General features: G+C 27.9%; 1 protein-coding gene across 1 annotated transcript; it reads left to right on the top strand.

The window, feature by feature from the left end:
- Positions 1 to 13,151: 13,151 nt before the first annotated feature.
- On the top strand, positions 13,152 to 18,779 carry LOC129300479 (disease resistance protein RPV1-like). The gene is made up of 6 exons (XM_054939055.1): positions 13,152 to 13,298; positions 13,412 to 13,895; positions 14,067 to 15,168; positions 15,255 to 15,569; positions 15,678 to 17,045; positions 18,724 to 18,779. Exons 2-5 carry the CDS (start codon positions 13,414 to 13,416, stop codon positions 17,004 to 17,006), a joined length of 3,228 nt encoding a protein of 1,075 aa, XP_054795030.1. The 5' UTR covers positions 13,152 to 13,298; positions 13,412 to 13,413; the 3' UTR covers positions 17,007 to 17,045; positions 18,724 to 18,779.
- Positions 18,780 to 19,030: the final 251 nt, after the last annotated feature.

Below are 19,030 nucleotides of genomic sequence, written 5' to 3'. Positions count from 1 at the left end.
GTGATTGCTTGTGAAGGCCAAACTCCATAGCTCTTGAATGATGGAAATGAGCTTCAATCCTTGTGAAAATGGAAGAGATGGAACGAAAATGAAGAGAGGAGAAGAATGGTATGAGTTTTGTGGAGGTTTGGTGGCTGAAAATGGAGGTTAGGGTGCTGAAAAATGAAGAACAAAAGAGAGAAAATGAAGAACACTATGAACAAGAGAGAGAGAATGTGGAAGATGAATGAGATATGTGTTAGATCCCATTTGGGGCTTAAAATGGTGTGCTCCTTGGTGTCTCCCGTCAGCTGAAGCTTAATTAAAATAAGGAAAAAGAAATTAAAATGTAAATGGGAGCCTTGTCACACTTGCAAGGTGGCAACTTCCTATTGGTTTGTAGATGATTCCAATGTGTGCCTAATTTTTCATGTGTCATCCACATCATTTTAGCTGATTTAATCCCTCAAAATAATCATAATTCACGTGCAAACCATCAGCCATTGACCTCAAGGAGTGTTGACCTCAATTGCCCAATTGATGCACAAGTCACATGCCACCTATGTCACATAAATCACATAAATCAATTAAATAGCATATGATATAATAAAATCTAATTCATGTCCAGAATTAAATTCATAATTAGAAGGGAGAATTTATTAAATTAACCAAGTTTCAGGATGCACAAAATTATATAAAAATTTTTACACAAAGGCAAACCAAAAACCAGGACAAACTAAGACACTTAAGAAAGTGTTGACTTTTTTATTTAATTACTCTCAAACTAAAATGAATTTTAAAAATATAATTTCACCATTCATCAACTAGACATAAAATTCACTTTCTCAATTTTTCTTGTACATTTTCTCAAAAGTTCATTTTTTTGGACCAAAATGCCCCTAGTGCACTGAACCTAGAAACTTGGCAAAATTACAAATCTAATACAATGTGTGCACTTGAAGGTGATAAGTCATTAATAAAAGGGTCCTAATTGACAAATAAAAGTGAGTAACAAATGTGTTCTATCATTGGGTTCTTTATTTTCTCTCACGCCTATTGCATGTCTGCAATATGCATGCATACTGTATTATTTGGAAATTATTTGTACTTCTTCATTCTAGCTACACTCGATGAAACAGGACATGAGTCAGTAAAAGGTATTTGAATATCAGAAATGCCAAATATACCTTGTTATTTATGCAACAGTGTTAATTTGATGTTGATTCTTTCTTCTGACACTTGCATCTTGATGTAAGTGATGTCATATTAAGGATTTCTTTTTTCGGTCTTCTCTAATAAGTGAGTAATAGTAAGAATTAATTACTGTACATGGAAGAGATTAATTTGTTGTTAGTTTTACTTTTCTGGTTGTTAGAGGTAAAACTACCTGATATTCGTTCCTATTTTCCCAAGCTAATGCAGCTCCTGAGTTGGTTGGGAAGCCTGGGGATAACTCATTATCGAAACTTAAAGTATTGTACACTCGTGAAAAAGAGCTTTCAGGAACAGAAGTAAGGTATGCTTAGTCTGTTGCTTAGAATCAGTTCATTTGCACTTTGGTTTTCTTTGCCCCATCTCTACGCTGTTGGGAAATGATCAAGGGACCATTTATCTCCTTTCCTTTTGAACAATAAACTGGTTCACTTACTTTTTACCCAAAGTGGACATTTTAAGCTTTTTGCAAATTGAATTTTTCTAAATTTTCACACAGGTCCTGAAGCGAAAATCATACAGCACTCTAATGCATATAGCAGCAGTGTTCTCAATGATTTTAATCCCTTTAAGGCCCTATGAAATGATAAAAGCCCAAAATTGGGACATTATATATTTTCATTTGATTGGAAAAAGTTTTAATTAAAGCCTGTAACTTTCTGGATATAAAAATATGAAACCATTGCCTTCCTAATTTAATGATTTGCCTTGTTTTAGAGTGTGGTTACACTTGGAATGTCTTGTGTACCAATGGATATTATATTGTTGCTCTTGTGAATGTATAGATTCATTGCGCATGACCCTTTTCAAACAGTAAATAAACGCAAGATGCATAAGCAACTTATATACCAAGAATATATAAGTAATTACCAAATGGTTGCCAACAGTGTCTTTTTAATACATCATGATGCCTATTTGAATTTCAATTCTCACAAGTTCTTTTAGATTATCATGCACTTTCTACCAAAAAAATAATAGAATATCATGCTCTCTATTTAATGCACCCCCTGTGATATACTTAGTAAATCATATGTTTAGAACATATTCTTCCTTGTCCTTGAGGCGTTCCTTTCTGTCTCTTGATGCTTCTTTCCATTGATTGAAGTCATGAGTGTTAGTGTTGCTGAGCAACAAATTATGTTTTCAACAATCATTGGCTGGTTTTGCACTTTCATATGTAGAATTAAAATCCATGTAACTAATAAGTTCCCTTAATTTACTCTCCTTACCCACAAGATACAATTAAACTGTAATTGTTTTTATAAGAGGCAAGTTGAAGTATTGTTGTTATAGATTAAAAAAAAGGTGAAGTATTTTTGCTTTTCTATTGCCACATCTTTTTAAGCTTTAAGTAGATATATAACTCAATTTAAAGGAAAAAAAAAAAACTATTTATTTGTGATCAGCGGAGCATAGAGAAAGAATTCCCTCCCAATTGCTTGTTTTTTATGCGAAAAATGATAGCAACTCCTCGTTGTTCCAAAGTTACAAAGAAAATTTTGTTTAAAATTATCACTTGTATTCATTACTTGTTTCCATATTATTTTTGTTGTTTCCTTTTTTTTTAGGACTTTTGTGATCTAAACTTTTGTTTTGCTTATTTTTGCATGTTGGCATCATTATAGGTGGCAATCTTCTTCATTTTTTATGTAAATAATATTTTACTTTTTAGGTGTAATGTTCGAAACATTGTGGCTCCTAAATCCACAAAAATATTATATTTTCTAATTGTAAATGAAAATAATTTTTTATTATTTTCATACGTTAGAATATTGCGAATCAATTTATGAAGTTGTAGCATTGTAAAACAAAAATAATAATATTTAAAAATAAATAAATAAGGCTACAGAAGTGCTTTTACTTAGAGTGTTCCTGTCACACTCCAATATTAAGGATATGACCAGCATAGAATATGAGATAACCTCATATTTCATAAGCCTTAATTAGTCATAAGTTAAGCTAAATTTTTGATATATAGTTTTTATATATTTTTATAAAGTTTGTAAAGTCTTAAATATTTTGTAGAAATTTTGACAAAATCTTCCTTATAACTTGGACCTCCCCAAATTCCTACAATAGTGAAACAAGCCAATCACAAAGGAGACTAGCTTCACACTAACAGATTGTATATTAGCAAAATAAAACCAGGACCTAATTACGGTATACGTGAAGTATTAAGTTACAATTTCATAATATAAAATATATTTACATCAAAAGTAACTACCACATACTTCCACTGTTCCAAAAATAATTGTGTCCCTTAGCGATCAATAGAAGGTGCAGGGTCAATTTCAATATCTGAGACCAAAGAAAATTTTTCCGGTGAATAGCATCCCAATTGATAGTTGAAAGAAATAATAGAAAGCAATCAATGAGTCAATTATAAATTTACTAAAATAATCAATTAAAAATAATATGAACCAAGAATACATAAATACAAATGAAATTATTAAAGTTTCAGATTCCAAATTTCTTAAATTTCTACACATGTTTAAACATCTTGAAATATGTATGTATATATATATATTACTCAATATAAAATCCACATATAGTTAAAAATAACAGTTTGCTTCCTAATATCAAATTTAAAGAAAATAGTTTCAAAATCCTTTCTTTAACGGGACTTGATCAGAACGATTAATAGGCATTGACACAAAGTCCACAAGGGTAAGTAACATATCCGGTGTGGCAAGAAGTCATGAAAACAGGCGCAAGCATAAAGTTCACGAATAACAGGCGTAGATTATATCCACGAAACTACATCCTCCATTCCGCGTGTGTTGGCCAGCACATGGGGCTAACACCTTCAAAACACCCTGCTAGTTAGGTGTACCATGGCGCACCAAGGGCTAACGGAACTGTCGTTAACATTTAGCATTCTGAACTCAATCCCCCTAATTAAATCAAGCGTGCACGGGGTTGAAACATTCATTGAAAACCATACCTTTGAAAATATAATATTCAACTATGAAATTTTCTTTTCATTATTCTCCGTGCACAAATCACCGTATTAACAACTGTCATATAAATTATAAAATTTAAACAAAAGAAATGTTTAGAATAAATAATCGGTCAATAATGTACCAAATCCAAATATTCTTTAACAATAGCATAATTCTTAATGAAACTAAAGAAAATTTCATAATAAACCAATTAATATAAAAGTGAGGTAAGTAAAAAGAATTGTATAAATTATAAAAATATAATTAACAAGAATATTTATACAACTTATAAAGAAATGCTATAAAAATTTAAATAAAGAAATTTTATAAACATTTTGCAAATAATTATTTGGGACACTACCCACTCACCTGAGAGTTTCTCAAAAATTTTAAAGCTTGCTTCTCTTGTCTTTTTACTTTAATTCTAATGATGCTCACAATTTCCTGAAAGAACAGACAATGACGAAAAAAGAGAATCCGGCGACTCCACCACCTCTAGCAGCCAATCGTGACAGTAAGGATAGCACGAGTCGACGGTGATGGAGAAAACCAACAGCGGGGACTGGAGAGAGATGGGTCGACGGTGAAGACCGGAGGAGCATATTGGCGGTGGAGAGAAAGAAGAGACATAAAAAAAGGGGTGCTCTGTTTCGTGAAGGTTCGGACGGGAGAATATAAATTGATTCAAAAAGACAATTGGGAAAATTACAAGTAAAGCCCAAGGAAAAATTATTAAAAAGGCACGACATTTTCTATAAATAAAAAAATAAATAAAACCTAACTTTTGCTTAGTAAAATTTCAACTTTGGATCTTCAAGAAAGTTACTAAAATAAGTTCCTGTCAGCTACCTCTATCCACTTACTATAAAACTAAGTTAAATAAAATATTAATTCTTAGAAAAAATTAATTTAATTTAATTTAAAATTTAAGGTCATTACAGTTCCTATATATAACCTATTGGAGTGCTTTTAAGAATAAGTGATCCTGTAAATATTATATAAGAGTACTTTTATAAAGGGAGTATCATGTAGCATGGAGGCCATAATTCTTAACAACCCCTATTAGATTTTTTTTGTTTTGACCAAAACAACCCCTATTGAATTTAAAGACGTTTATATTTTTATATGAATTAGTTAGTTGTTTGTTATATGATTGCTTCCTTGACCTATATTTAAAAGAAATGGAGGAAAAGGTCATCTACAGTTCATTAGATATTTTTATATCATAAAAGGCCTTAAAAATATGAAATTTCATTGCATTCACTCGATACCTAGCTAAAAATAAGAATTTATGAGAAAATACTTAATTATCCCTAAAGTTCAATAACTTAATGGATTGTTGTTAATTATATATGGTTCGTTGTCAAAACCCAAATGGATATTTATTTATAAAGGATTAACATTTATATCTTTATAAAAAAAAGAATTAACATTTATACAATTAAACATATGCTATTAGTTAGAGTCATTTGTTAATTATAAATGAATTATTAATTATATATGATTATTTGTCAAAATCTGAATAGATATTTATTTATGAAAGACCAACACATGTATAATTAAATCTATATTATCAGTTATAGTCACTTATTAATTACCCATGAATTGTTATTAATTATGTAAGTTTACTTGTTAAAACTTAAATTGATACTTATTTATGCATGACTAAGCTTTGTACAATTAAACTTGTATTATTAGATTTTATAACTTGTTCATTTTTGAATGAGTTGTTGCTAATTACATATGGTTATTTGTCAAAATTCAAATAGATGCTTATTTATGAATTAATAGAATTTTAGGGATAATTAGGTCTTTTTTCATAAAATTTTATTTTGAAGTAGGCATTTGAGAGTGCAATGAAATTTCATATTTTTAAGAGGAAATTACATTTAGATTCTACAGAAAGAAGTTTATTACTGAAAAGTTTAATAAATTTTATAAAATACTTTCAAGTCTCAAATCTTGCCATTGACAATTTGACTAAGGGTATTAACAACTAAGCAATAACCATTAATGTAATTTTAAAACAACCGTTATTAGATTTTCAAGAATGGCCGTTGCTCAATTTCAATGTCTTTAGTTAAGTTGTTAATGTGCAGGATTTGGAATTTGAAAGTATTTTTTAAAATTCATAGGACTTTTTGATAATAAACTTTTTTCTATGAAATCTGCATGTAATTTTCTCTATTTTTAATGTCCTTCTTTCACATAAAATCTCTCCGAAATTTTTAGATGATATTTTTGTGCACAAAAAGAAATAAAAAAAAAAGAAAAACAGTTTTGATTAAGTCCAAAAAGCCAAGTCAAAAAGAGGGTCATGATTCATGAAGATGATTTTTCCTTATTTTGTCAAAATTTTTAATTTTTTTTCAAACTCATTTAGGTAAGTGTTATAGATTTATGCCCATTTATTTCAACTTATTTGATAAAAAATTATTTATTTTTTTAAAAAATATATTTTGTGAGTTTTTATAATGCTTGCTTAAAATTTTGAAAATAATTAAAATAAAAAAGTATATTTTTTACTACTTTAAGAAGCTGAAAATAATCTAATACAATAAATAAAAAATATGTTTTAAAGAGAGGTTATATGAGAAGATATCATAAAATTTTAAAATAATACTCCCTTCATTTAAAAATGTAAGGTATTTTTAATTAAATTTCACCCTCTAATAAAGTAGTTACCTATTTTTTAATTAATTCTATCTTTTTATATTTATCCTTATTAAATACCTATAATAAATATAAAGTCATTATCAATATGGGCACTTTTAAAAAAAGATAATAATTACACCTCGAAAGACTAAAAATATTTTACATTTTTAAACATCTAACTCCTTATATTTTTTAACAGAAGGAGTAGAATAATAGATCATTTTTATAAAATATAAATGAAGAAAGATATCATACAATTTAAAAATAATTAAATAATAATTAATTTTTTTATTATTGCATCAAAACATAAAATAATGCCTACTTTTTATGAAATCTTTATAAAATAAAGTTTTTTTTTATGAAATCTTCAAACTATGTAAAATTCACTTACTTCTTCCGTTAAAAAATGTAAAGTATTTTTAATTTAATCTCATCTTTCAATAAAGTATTTATCCCTATTAAATACCCTACAATAAATATAAAATCATTATCAATAGTGACACTTTGTAAAAATGATAATGATTACACTTTGAAAGACTAAAAATGCCTTACATTTTTAAACATCTAACTTTTCTAAAATATCTTACATGTTTAAATAGAGGAAGTATTTTTTAATTTTAAACAACTAGACTCTTATTTGTTTCCTGAATTACTTGCATTTAAAATAGAAACATCTTAAAATTATTTTTGTTTTTTTTTTTTTTTTTCAAGATATATTGCACTCGATTGTGAAAATTATATTCAGTTTGATAATTATTATTATAAGTCTTTATCATTAGCCACTAACTATTGTTATTATTAGTCAATTCTTTAGTTCTAAAATTATTTTTAAATTAATATAATTAAATAGATTTTTATTTCATTTTGTTTTGAAAACAATTTTGAAAAATTTATTTACGAAATAGTTTTAAGAAACAATAAGTGAGAACAAGAATTATACAGGCTCATGATTACTTTCTTACATTCTTAATGAAACGCAAATTTTGAGAGTCTTATTTTCTTAATAAAAATTGAAGTTAGATTAGTTAATTTTATGTTTCAATTTTATCCATATTTATATATTATGGTTTGATTTCTTTATATATAAATTTATTATGATTATTATTGGGTCAAATGGCATTTTTCCCTCAACTATTTGATTAAAAACATTTGATATTTTAAACTTTCATATGATAGGTGCAATTTCTTCCTTCAATATTTGAAAATAATGTATTCAACATCTTGTAGTTAAAAAAGTTATTTTTAATCATTAGTTAGACTTGAAAAATTATAAAACATAACCTCAAAAATTTAAAAAAAAAGATTCATAAAATGGCATATAAATATCCTATAATTAATATAAATTAGGTATTCTAAATTATATATAAAAAAACATGATAAGAAATGTACTAAATCATAGGTACAAGTGTAACTTTACTTGTACGTAATTAATTTTGTAACTGCAGGATAAGAACTTGGTTTTCTAATAAAGCTAAAGCCTTACTTATTTAATTGTCATAGTTAATTAATATTCTCAATGGTTAATTACATATTACATATTTTCTCTTAACCACAATATGGGATATTAATAAGTAATCACTTCATGATTCTTAAAAAGTTTAAATAAAGCCTTGGTATCTTAAAAATAATTTAATATTTGTAATTATATTCTTCTTAAATATTTTACATAAGTTCTTTAATAAAAAAAATTGAAATTTCAATGTATTATTTTAAAAAATAATAAATAAATTAGTAAGGATATAGTTAAAAAATAATTATAAAAAATATATAATATTCCATATGTTTTGCCAAATAAATTTTTTAGAAGACGTGCAGTACTATGATTGAGGGAGAAATGATTAAGAAGTTTTGGGGCCAAATAAAGCCCCTTAAAATCAATCAAAAAAGAAATATTTTTGGATCTTCGTGGAAAATCTTAACTTCATCGTACAATGAACCGCGTCTGAAAAGCAGAAAAAGTGGCAAATTGGAAAAAAAAAATGCAGAAAAAGTTCATTTGACTGAGTCAAAAAGACTTAGCAAAAGATAAATTTTTATTATTTCGTTAAAATTTTTACGCCCTTTTGTGAAAAGATGTCAATAAAATCTTTTAAAAATATATAAATAATAATTAAATTTTTTCTGTTCAAAATATAATTAATTTTTTTAAAATACCATAATTTTTTTAAAATTTTGAGATATCTTTTTTATATTAATAATTTTAGATTAAATAACTATTATCCCTTGTTTAATATAGAAAAAAATAATAGGTACACGTAAAAAATTATAATTTTTTGTTTAATTTTTGTAATTCACAAAGTAAAAATTATGATCATTTAAACAAAAACTATAATTAATTATTTTTAAAATATAAATTTCAATGATAAAAAAAATCACATGGAAAGTTGCAATTTTTTGTTGAATTCTTACGATACACAAAATAAAAGTTGTAATTGATTATTTTTAGAATTTAAACTTTAATAATAAAAAAATTTTACTTAAAAAGTTATAATTTTTTATTTAAATTTTATAATTTAAAATAAAAGTTGTGATTGTTCAAATAAAAGTTATAATTTTATTGGTAAAAAAAATAAAATTTATAATTAAAATTAATTATTTTTAGAACTTATTTATTAATTATAAAAAATTTTGTGAGCAAGTTATTCAATTTTTACGATTCACTGAATTGTTGTGATTGAGAAAATAAAAATACACCTGTTATTTTTTTTTAAAACAGATAATAATTTAATTATTTAATCTAAAATTACTAATATCAAAAAGGTATATAAAAATTTTACAAAAATTATAATATTTTAAGAGATTGAATTATTATTTATATATTTTGATGGGCTTTTATTATCATTTTTTGAACTTCCTCTCTTCATTGCTAAAAGAAAATTTTTAATTAGTTTGAAATAAAAATAAAAATGAAGAGTTTTTTTTTTATTTGGACATAAAGGTTAAGTATTTTTAATTACTTTAAACAAGAAAAACCTAAAAAAGAAGGTGATGTTGACTTGCAGTTGGGGACGAAAGTTTTTCAAAATTTCATGGAAATTTCTTCTTATTTTAAACAAGAAATTTCCACCAACAGTTTTAACGCGCAATAAGAATAATGACTCACTAGACAAGGATCATTAGCACACTTTTCTACTTCCTGGAAATTTCCCTGTTAAGTTAATTTGAACAAAGGCTCAATATTATGGAACTTATTTATACATTACTAACACTTAAATAAATTAAATATGTGCATCAGTTATGGTCATATGTTTAAATGAATTATTTGTTAAAACTCAAATAGAAGTTTGTTTATGTATGACCAACACATGAACAATTAAATATGTACTATTAATTATAATTAATTGTTAATTTTAAATGAGTTATTGTTAATTATATGTAAGATTACTTGTTAAAACTTAAATAGATGTTTGTTTATGAATAACTAATACTTGTACAATTAAACTTATATTATTAAATTTTGTAACTTATTCATTTTTAAATAAATTATTATTAATTATGTATGATTATTTATCAAAACTCAAATGAACCATTATTTATGCACACATCTATATAATTTTAAGAGATTTTAAGAGTGTTTAGATCTTTTCTCATAAAAATTTTATTTTCATGCAGGCACTGGGGATTGCAGTAAATTTTTCAGGCCCTTCTCTTTTGCTTTTGGCCAAAAAAAAAAAAAGGTCCTTGTCTTATATAAAATCTCTCCGCGGATTCTTGGATAACATTTTCTCCCAAAAAAGAGAAAAGTTTTTCACCGGGTCAAAAAGGGCTTATGATTCATGAAGATTATTTTTTCATATTTTGTTGAAATTTCTGCGTACCTTCCTTTTTTATTTTCAGTTGGTACAAGAAAGTTTTGCTCAATTTAAACAAAACTAGAAACACAAAAGAGAAAAGGCTTGTACTCATTTGAATACAATAAGAAAATTGAAAAAGTTGTTCTGTTTTTAAAATTTGTTTTCTATTTTTGAAAATAAAAAATTTTAAAACTCATTTAAATAAGTGTTACAAATTTAATTGTTTCCTAAATTACTTTCATTTTTTGCTTTAAAAAAAATAGAAACATTTTAAGGTTATTTTTTATTTTATTTTTCATGTTTTACAAGATACATTTTAAATTTGATTATTTAAAATTATAATCATTTCACCAATCACTATCATAAACTACCATCATTACTCATTAGCCACTAATTATTGTCATTATTAGGAAAATTTTATTTTTAGATTATTTTTAAATTAAGCTACTTAAATATACTTCTATTTTTTTGTTTTGAAAACAACTTTCAAAAATTGGTTTACAAAATAATTTTTAAAAACAAAAAGTGAGAATAAAAGCTAAACAAGTCCTTGATTATTCTCTTACGTTCTTAATGAAAGAAAAATTTTGAAAAGCTCATTTTCTTAATATAATTGAAGTTAGATTAGTTAATTTTATGTTTCAATAGTACCCATATTTATTTATTATAGTTTGGATTCTTAAATATAAATTTATTATGATTATTATTAAGTTAATGATTATTTTTACCCCTCTGCTATTCATTTAGGAGTATCTAATATTTTAAACTTTCATATGGTATAATTCCTCTTTCAAAATTTGGAAATAATACATTAAACACAAGGTCATTAAAAGAGTTAATTTTGATTATTAGTTGACTTAAAAATAACTTCAAAAATGAAAAAAATCCATAAAATACACATAAATACCTTCTAAAAAATAGAAAAAATTAATTATTTAGTCTATGTAATTTTGGTTCAATTATAACCCAATTCCTAAACTTTGACTCATTGTAACACAATTCCTATAGTTTTAACTCGGTTGTAACTCAATTCTTGAATTTTCCTTTTACAATTAGTCCCTATAGTTTTAACCACTTAAATATTGATTCTTATATTTTAAAAATAAAAGTGTAAAGATTAAAAATATTTTAAGCCTTTAATATTTATAATATTTATAAATATTAAAAGGGTTTAATAATTTAAAATATTAGCAATAAATTTTAACATAATTATAATCTTATAATTTTTTTACTAATATTATAAATATTAAAATTTCAAAATATTATAATTTTAATCTTTTAATTTTTAAATATTATAAATAATAAAGATTCAAAATATTTTTAATCTTTATAATTCTATTTTTTTAAAATATAGGGATCGATATTTAAGTGGTTGAAACTATAGGAACTAAATTGCAAGAGGCAAAGTTTAAAAACTGAGTTACAACCGAGTTAAAACTATAAAGACTGAGTTATAACGAATCAAAGTTTAGAGATTGAGTTACAACTAAGTTAAAATTACAAAAATTAAATGATTAATTTTTTTAAAAAATAACATAAATTAAGTCTTCTAAATTGTGTGTGTGTGTGTGTGTGTGTGTGTGTGTAACAGCATAAGAAATGTACTAAATCATATGTACTAGTACAACTTTACTCTTACTCTTCTGTGATTAATTTTGTAATTTCATGATAAGACCTTGGTTTTTTAAGAAAGTTAGAGCCTCACTTATTCAATTGTCATATATTCTCAATAGTTAATTGTTAATTACTATCACATACTTTCTCTTAATCACAATATAAGATATTAATCAGTAATTACTTCAAGGTTCTCAAAAAAATTTAGGTAAAACCTTAAAAAAAATTACATTTTTAATCATATCCTTATTAAACACTCTATATAAGTGTTTTGATAATGGCAATTTAAATTCTAATATATCATTTTTTTTATAAAATAATAAATGAATTAGTAAGGATATAGTTAAAAAATAATTATAAAACATATTTAATATCTTATATTTTAGATAAAATAATATTTTTAGCTGATGACATATATTATAATGGGAGGGAACAATAATTAAGAAGTTTTGCGGTAAAGCCCCTTAAAATCAAACAAAAAAGAAATATATTTTTTCTTATTTGGACGTGGGAAACAAATAAACAATCTTTGTACAGACCCATTTTTGTTACATCTTCATGGAAAATCCTACTTCATAGTACAATAAACCGTGTCTGAAAACCAGAAAACGGACCCAAAAAAAAAAAAACAGAAAAAAACACATTTTGACAGAGTCAAAAAGAATCAGGAAAAGATAAATTTTCATATTTCTTTGAAATTGCTACTCACTTTCTTCTTTAATTAATTTATTTTCAAGACTTTCTAAAAGTTTTTAATTACTTTAAACAAGAAAAACTCAAAAGAGAAAGGGCTGTTGACTTGTAGTCAAAAAGAGCTGGGGACCAAAGTTTTTCATTATTTCTTGGAAATTTCTTCTTATTTTAAACAAGAAATTTCCACCGACAGTTTTATCTTTCAATAAAAACAATGCCTCACCAGTCAAGGCTCATTGACTCATTTGTCTACTTCCTGGAAATTTCCTTGTTAACTTCAATTTGAACAAAGGCTCAATATACTCAGACTCATTTTTCTGTTGTGTCGATCTAATTCGCAGGATAAGCAAATTCGCCCAATCAACTTCAAGACTTCAACCTTTGATTTGATTTAGTTACTCCCACCAAGGTATTCTTCTGATCTTTCTCCCTCCTTCCCTAACAACTTGAACGCTTTTCTTTCTGTGTCTTTTTAAAATCAACAACCTATAAAACTTTGTTTTTTTGTTTTTGGTGCCTCAGCAATGGCTGTGTTTGCTTCTGCTTCTTCTTCCCGAGTGAAATATGATGTTTTCATCAGCTTTCGAGGTTCAGACATCAGATCTGGTTTCCTCAGCCATTTAACAAAGGAGCTGCGTCGAAAGCAGGTAGACGTCTATGTGGATGACAGGCTGGAGAGAGGAGATCAAATATCGTCTGCACTTGACGAAGCCATAGAAGGATCAATGATTGCGTTGGTCATATTCTCCAAAGATTATGCTTCTTCAAAGTGGTGCTTGCAAGAGCTTGTCAAAATCATGGAATGTAAGGAAGCAAGCGGACAAATTGTGTTACCAGTTTTCTATTGTGTAGATCCTTCAGATGTCAGGCGTCAAAAACGAACTTATGCAGATGCATTTGCACATCTTGAACTGAAGTTCAAGGATAACTCAAACGAGTTGAAAAATTGGAGATCTGTCTTGAAGAAAACCGCAGACTTATCTGGTTATCATTCATCAAATTTTCAGTAAGTTTTAGTTATTCAATACATCATTTTATAGAGTTTCTAAAGCCCTTTCTTAGTTACCCCCAAAATGATTTAGAATATGGTAATACCAAATTATGTCTATGCATTTATTATTCTTATATAATGAGTAGCTCGTAATAATTTTATTTTCTTTTATTTTTAATATGCTAGAAACGAATCACAGCTCATTGATGCAATACTCCAAGATGTCCTAAAAAAATTGGAAGATAACAACCCGGTTGCGCCACAATCCCATCTAGTTGGATTGGATCAAAATCTCGCCATTGTTGAATCATTAATGAAAATTACGTCACAGGAAGTTCTACTTCTTGGTATTTGGGGTGTTGGTGGGATAGGCAAAACAACCCTGGCTCGAGCTACATTTGACAAATTCTCTTCTCAATTTGAAAGCTATTGCTTCATAGAAAATGTGAGAGAGGAATCAACGAAGAGCAATGGTTTGAGTCATTTGCGTCAAAAGCTTCTTTCTAAGCTATTAGACCAAGATGCAGGTCTCCCCATAGATATGAATTATGCAAGGAGAAGGCTATCACGAAAAAGAGTCTTGATTGTGCTTGATGATGTATCCAATTCAAAGCAATTAAAAGATCTAGCTGGACAACAACTTTGCTTGGGGCGTGGCAGCAGAGTAATTGTAACAAGTAGAGACAAGCATGTTTTTAGGATTGGAGGGATTCATGATGAATATATACATGAAGTCAAGGAGTTGAATTTTGAAGAATCACTAAAACTTTTTAGTTTACATGCCTTCAAGCAAACTCACCCTAATGTGGGATATGAAAGGCTATCAGAAATGACAGTTGCCTATGCTAAAGGCATTCCTCTAGCTTTAGAAGTTTTGGGTTCCCATTTTCATTCTAGAGATAAGGCATACTGGGAGAGTGAGCTTGAGAAACTTAGAAAGTGTCCCCATCCAGAAATTCAAAATATATTGAAAGTTAGTTATGATGGATTAGATGACATGGATAAGGAAATATTTTTAGACATTGCATTTTTTTTCATTGGAGAAGAAAAAGATAGAGTTATTCATGTGCTAGAAGCTTGTGGTTTTAAAGCAGTTAGTGGAATACAAAATCTCATGGATAAATCTCTCATAAAACCAGGTTGGCTGAATGGTAAAAGTACTGAAATGCATGATTTGATACGAGAAATGGCTAAGCAAATAGTTCGTGCGGAATGTATTAAAGATCCTGCATTACGTAGCCGATTAAAAGATACAGATGAAATTTATAATGTATTAGAAAGTAACATGGTAAGTGAAATTTATATCATTTTTTTTATTTTTCTAGAACAATTTTTATAAAAACTAATATTATATTTATTTTGTTTTTTGTTCAGGGAACTAATAAAATTGAAGGCATCATATTGGATTTGGATCAAATCAAACATTTACAATTGGACCCAGACACCTTTGCAAAGATGAAAAATTTAAGATTTCTCAAAATTTTTCACCCTAAACCACGGATGATTGAGCACAAGACATATCATCATATAGAGCTTCCTTTTGGTCTGGGCTCTTTTCCAAAGAAATTAAGGTATTTTTATTGGGAACAATATCCACTGAAGTCTTTGCCGTTGGGCTTTAATGGTAAGAACCTTGTTGTACTTCATATGACAGACAGCAATATTAAAGAGCTTTGGGATGGAGTGCAGGTATTTATACACACACACTAATTAATATGTGTATCTCTCTCTCTCTCTTCAATTTAATTAAATTATTAGGCTTTTATGTGAAAAACTTTTCCATTTCCATTGTCACAGGATCTTGTGAATCTAAAGACATTAAATTTGTTTAGGTGTAAACAATTGGTTGAGCTGCCTAATTTCTCTATGGCATATAATCTTGAAGAAGTCAATCTCTGGATGTGTGAAAGTCTACATAGTATTCATCCATCTATTTTATCTCTCCAATCTCTTGTTAGATTGAATGTTTGTTTTTGTCGGGAATTAGAAAGTCTTGAAAGTGAGACTCATTTAGAATCTCTCTCTTACCTTGATTTTGGCTTTTGTAAGAGCCTCCGGAAATTCAGTTTGTCATCAAAGAAATTGGGGAGTTTGTATTTCAGTGAGACTGAAGTTGAAATATTGCATTTGCTGCCAATGGGAGGTTTCACGGAGCTCAAAATCCTTGTGATTTATAAGGGTGAAAGATTAAGGAGTCTTCCGATAAGTGAGCTATGTGGCTTGACAAATCTTGAGAAATTTAGAATTTTGAATTTCCAACAGGTGATCCACACAACAGAGCTGCGCTCTCTTTTTGATGCTTGGCGTAATTTAAAAGACCTAAGTTTGGAAAGATGCAGTTACTTGCTGGAAATCCCTGACAATATCAAGGCCTTAACAAGCTTGAAAATCATGATCTTGAAAGACTGCGAGAGGCTTAAGTCTATACTTGGACTTCCTCCCTTCCTTAAAGTATTATATGCTGGAGGATGCACTTCATTAGAGATTGTATTCTCTGATTCTCTAGTTCAAAATCAGTGTCAATTTCATTTCGATGATTGTATAAAGTTGGATGAGTGTTCTCTTCGCTTCATTGAGAAACTAACTCATTTCTCTTTGACTTCAGCCTGTGAGGATAAGAAGCTTCGTTTTGTTTGGGCTTGTTACCCCGAAAGCAGAGTTCCAAAATGGATGGAATATAAACATCAGATAGAGGCTTCCAATGCTATGGAAGTCATCTGCAATCTCAAACGATCACCCATCATATTGTGTTGCTGCATTGTTCCTTCTCATCTTTGCTCACCTAAAATGTTGACGATCTACTGTGATTTCTCTTATGATGATGACAACAAATTCCGCAGTTCATTTTTTGCTTCCTCCCTCCTTAAAATGAATTCGGATTGTGTTTGCATATGGCACATGGAATTGGAAAGGGATTCGTTTGGTGCTGGAGCAGGTGATGTTGCCAAGATTTCATGTGAATTCTCTGCGGACTATTACGTTGATTTTGATCATGGAGAGGTAGAGACAGTTCCAATGAAAGCATGTGGAGTGCACGTGACATATAACTCACAGTCAGACTCGGATGAAGAGCGACTCCCTCCAACAAATCTCATGACGACTTCACCTGTCACCCCTTGCAACTAAAATTTATACACAAGCAAACAAAAGCATCACCACCCACACGTACAGTTTCTTTCATATATCTTTACAAGTATCTCTCCCTTCTTTGCTTTTTATTTATAAGCTCACCTTCACTACTATCTTAAAATCACTCTTGATATAAAAAAATTAATTAGATATTTCTTCTGTGCTTAGATATACTAAATGAAAGTGGTAAATTTTTTACAATATTGTATTTATTATTTCAATATTTACATCTTATTGAAAAAATAAGTATGCCCTTTTACTCAGAGTCCTTTTTTTTTTTGAACAATTCTTTAATATGTGTGTGTGTGTTATTTATTATTTCTCTACATAGTTTTTATACAGCATAGTACTCTAACATGGATAATAACTATTGTAAATTATACCGACAATATATACAAAACAACATACACGCACAAAGATATATATATATATATATATGTTGGAGATAGATGTAAATTTTTTTATGAGAGTGTACTTTTGCTATCTACTTTGTTTTATTTTTCTATTTATTGATTGATCTTGTATTTACATTTTATTTGTGAGGATAATATTTTCTGAATCACCAAATTTTTCTAACATGAATAACAAAATTAAATTTATTGGTCTTTATTGTGTAAATAGGAGGTAACAATGTAAAACTCTCCTAACATGAATAAAAAATTAAAAAAATGTAATTATTTAGATAGGTAAAAAAGACTCAGAAATTTTAAAAAATAAATGAACTAAATGTTGTTTAAGGGACTAGATTAATAAAAATTAAACTAATTTAAAATTTAACTTATTTTTATTTAGTTACATATGCATATCAAGTTATTAAAATACTTTATATATTACATTAATTTGAGATAAGAAAACACCAAGAAGTAAAGTGTAATATAGTATTCACAGAACCCAAGGTTTATTATTCCTTACATAGAGAAGTTTTTCAGAGCTTAAACAGAGGCCACGTGTACAATGATAATGAACAATGACAATTGAATACAATCAGATGGATTCTTAGTTCTAGTGGGCTGAGCCCTTTGGTCCATGTGTTATTATCTTGGACTTAAGTCTGTTGGGTTGAGCCTTGTTCTTGGACTTGATTAATGTTTTGACATAATAAATTTGTGTTTTAAAACATAAGAAACCAATAAAATGATAATTTAAGAAAATATAAAAGAATAAATAAATCAAAATTAAACTTAAAAAACTAAATAACAGAGACAAATTTGACAGATTAAAAATTTTATTATCCCTTTTATTTTTTTCCTCAGCTTTTATTACCATGAAGAAAGTTTCAAAATATATCTTTGTTTTTTTGCTCCTTATCCTTACCTTAATAGACTGTTTAATGCCTCTCCTTTTCTTTTTTTCTCTCTTCCCAGTCCAGTAATGCATTGTTATCAACTTCCTTGAATGCTTGTTTGTTACTCAATTTGTGTGGCTTGGGCAGATCTTTTGGCATCTACCTATTAAGAATAATAATGTTTCCCTAATGTTTTAGTTTGTTCCCGGAATTATTAATGTGAAGCTTTCACCCAGTAATTGAGTTAGAGGTTAGAGGTAGGAATTTAATCACTCAGTAAAGTGAACTCAAGTTTTGAGCAAATATTTTCCATCCACACTAATTGAGGGACTTTGTGACGGCCTTGTTATGAATTTGTTGTGATTTAGGCTGGGAGCATTTCATCAATTGTTTTTTGGCCCCTGACATGGATATATTTGGTTTGTGCAGTGCGGTTGCTTCTTGTCCTAAGATCAAGTCCAAAATACAGTAGTGAAGAGTCTTTTGCTGATGATCATTGAAGTGTTTGACATGTGATATGTACCAGGAGTACCATTATTGTAACACTTTTTTGTTTAATTTCCTTATAACAGAAACACCATTATTCTCTTTTACTCAACTAGCCGTTGGCTGCATGTGAGCATCGCATAGTCGTTTTATATGGAACAAACCAGTAATTCATTCATGTATTTAAATATCATAGCAGTAAACAACCCCATCATGTATGCATACAAGGGCCTTGAATCTGATGCGCAAA

Source organism: Prosopis cineraria, unplaced genomic scaffold (assembly GCF_029017545.1).
Source record: "Prosopis cineraria cultivar Desert tree isolate PC_DT_omini unplaced genomic scaffold, ASM2901754v1 PC1612, whole genome shotgun sequence".
NCBI classification, from domain to species: Eukaryota; Viridiplantae; Streptophyta; class Magnoliopsida; order Fabales; family Fabaceae; genus Prosopis; species Prosopis cineraria.
This window is presented reverse-complemented; position numbering and strand designations above follow the sequence as displayed.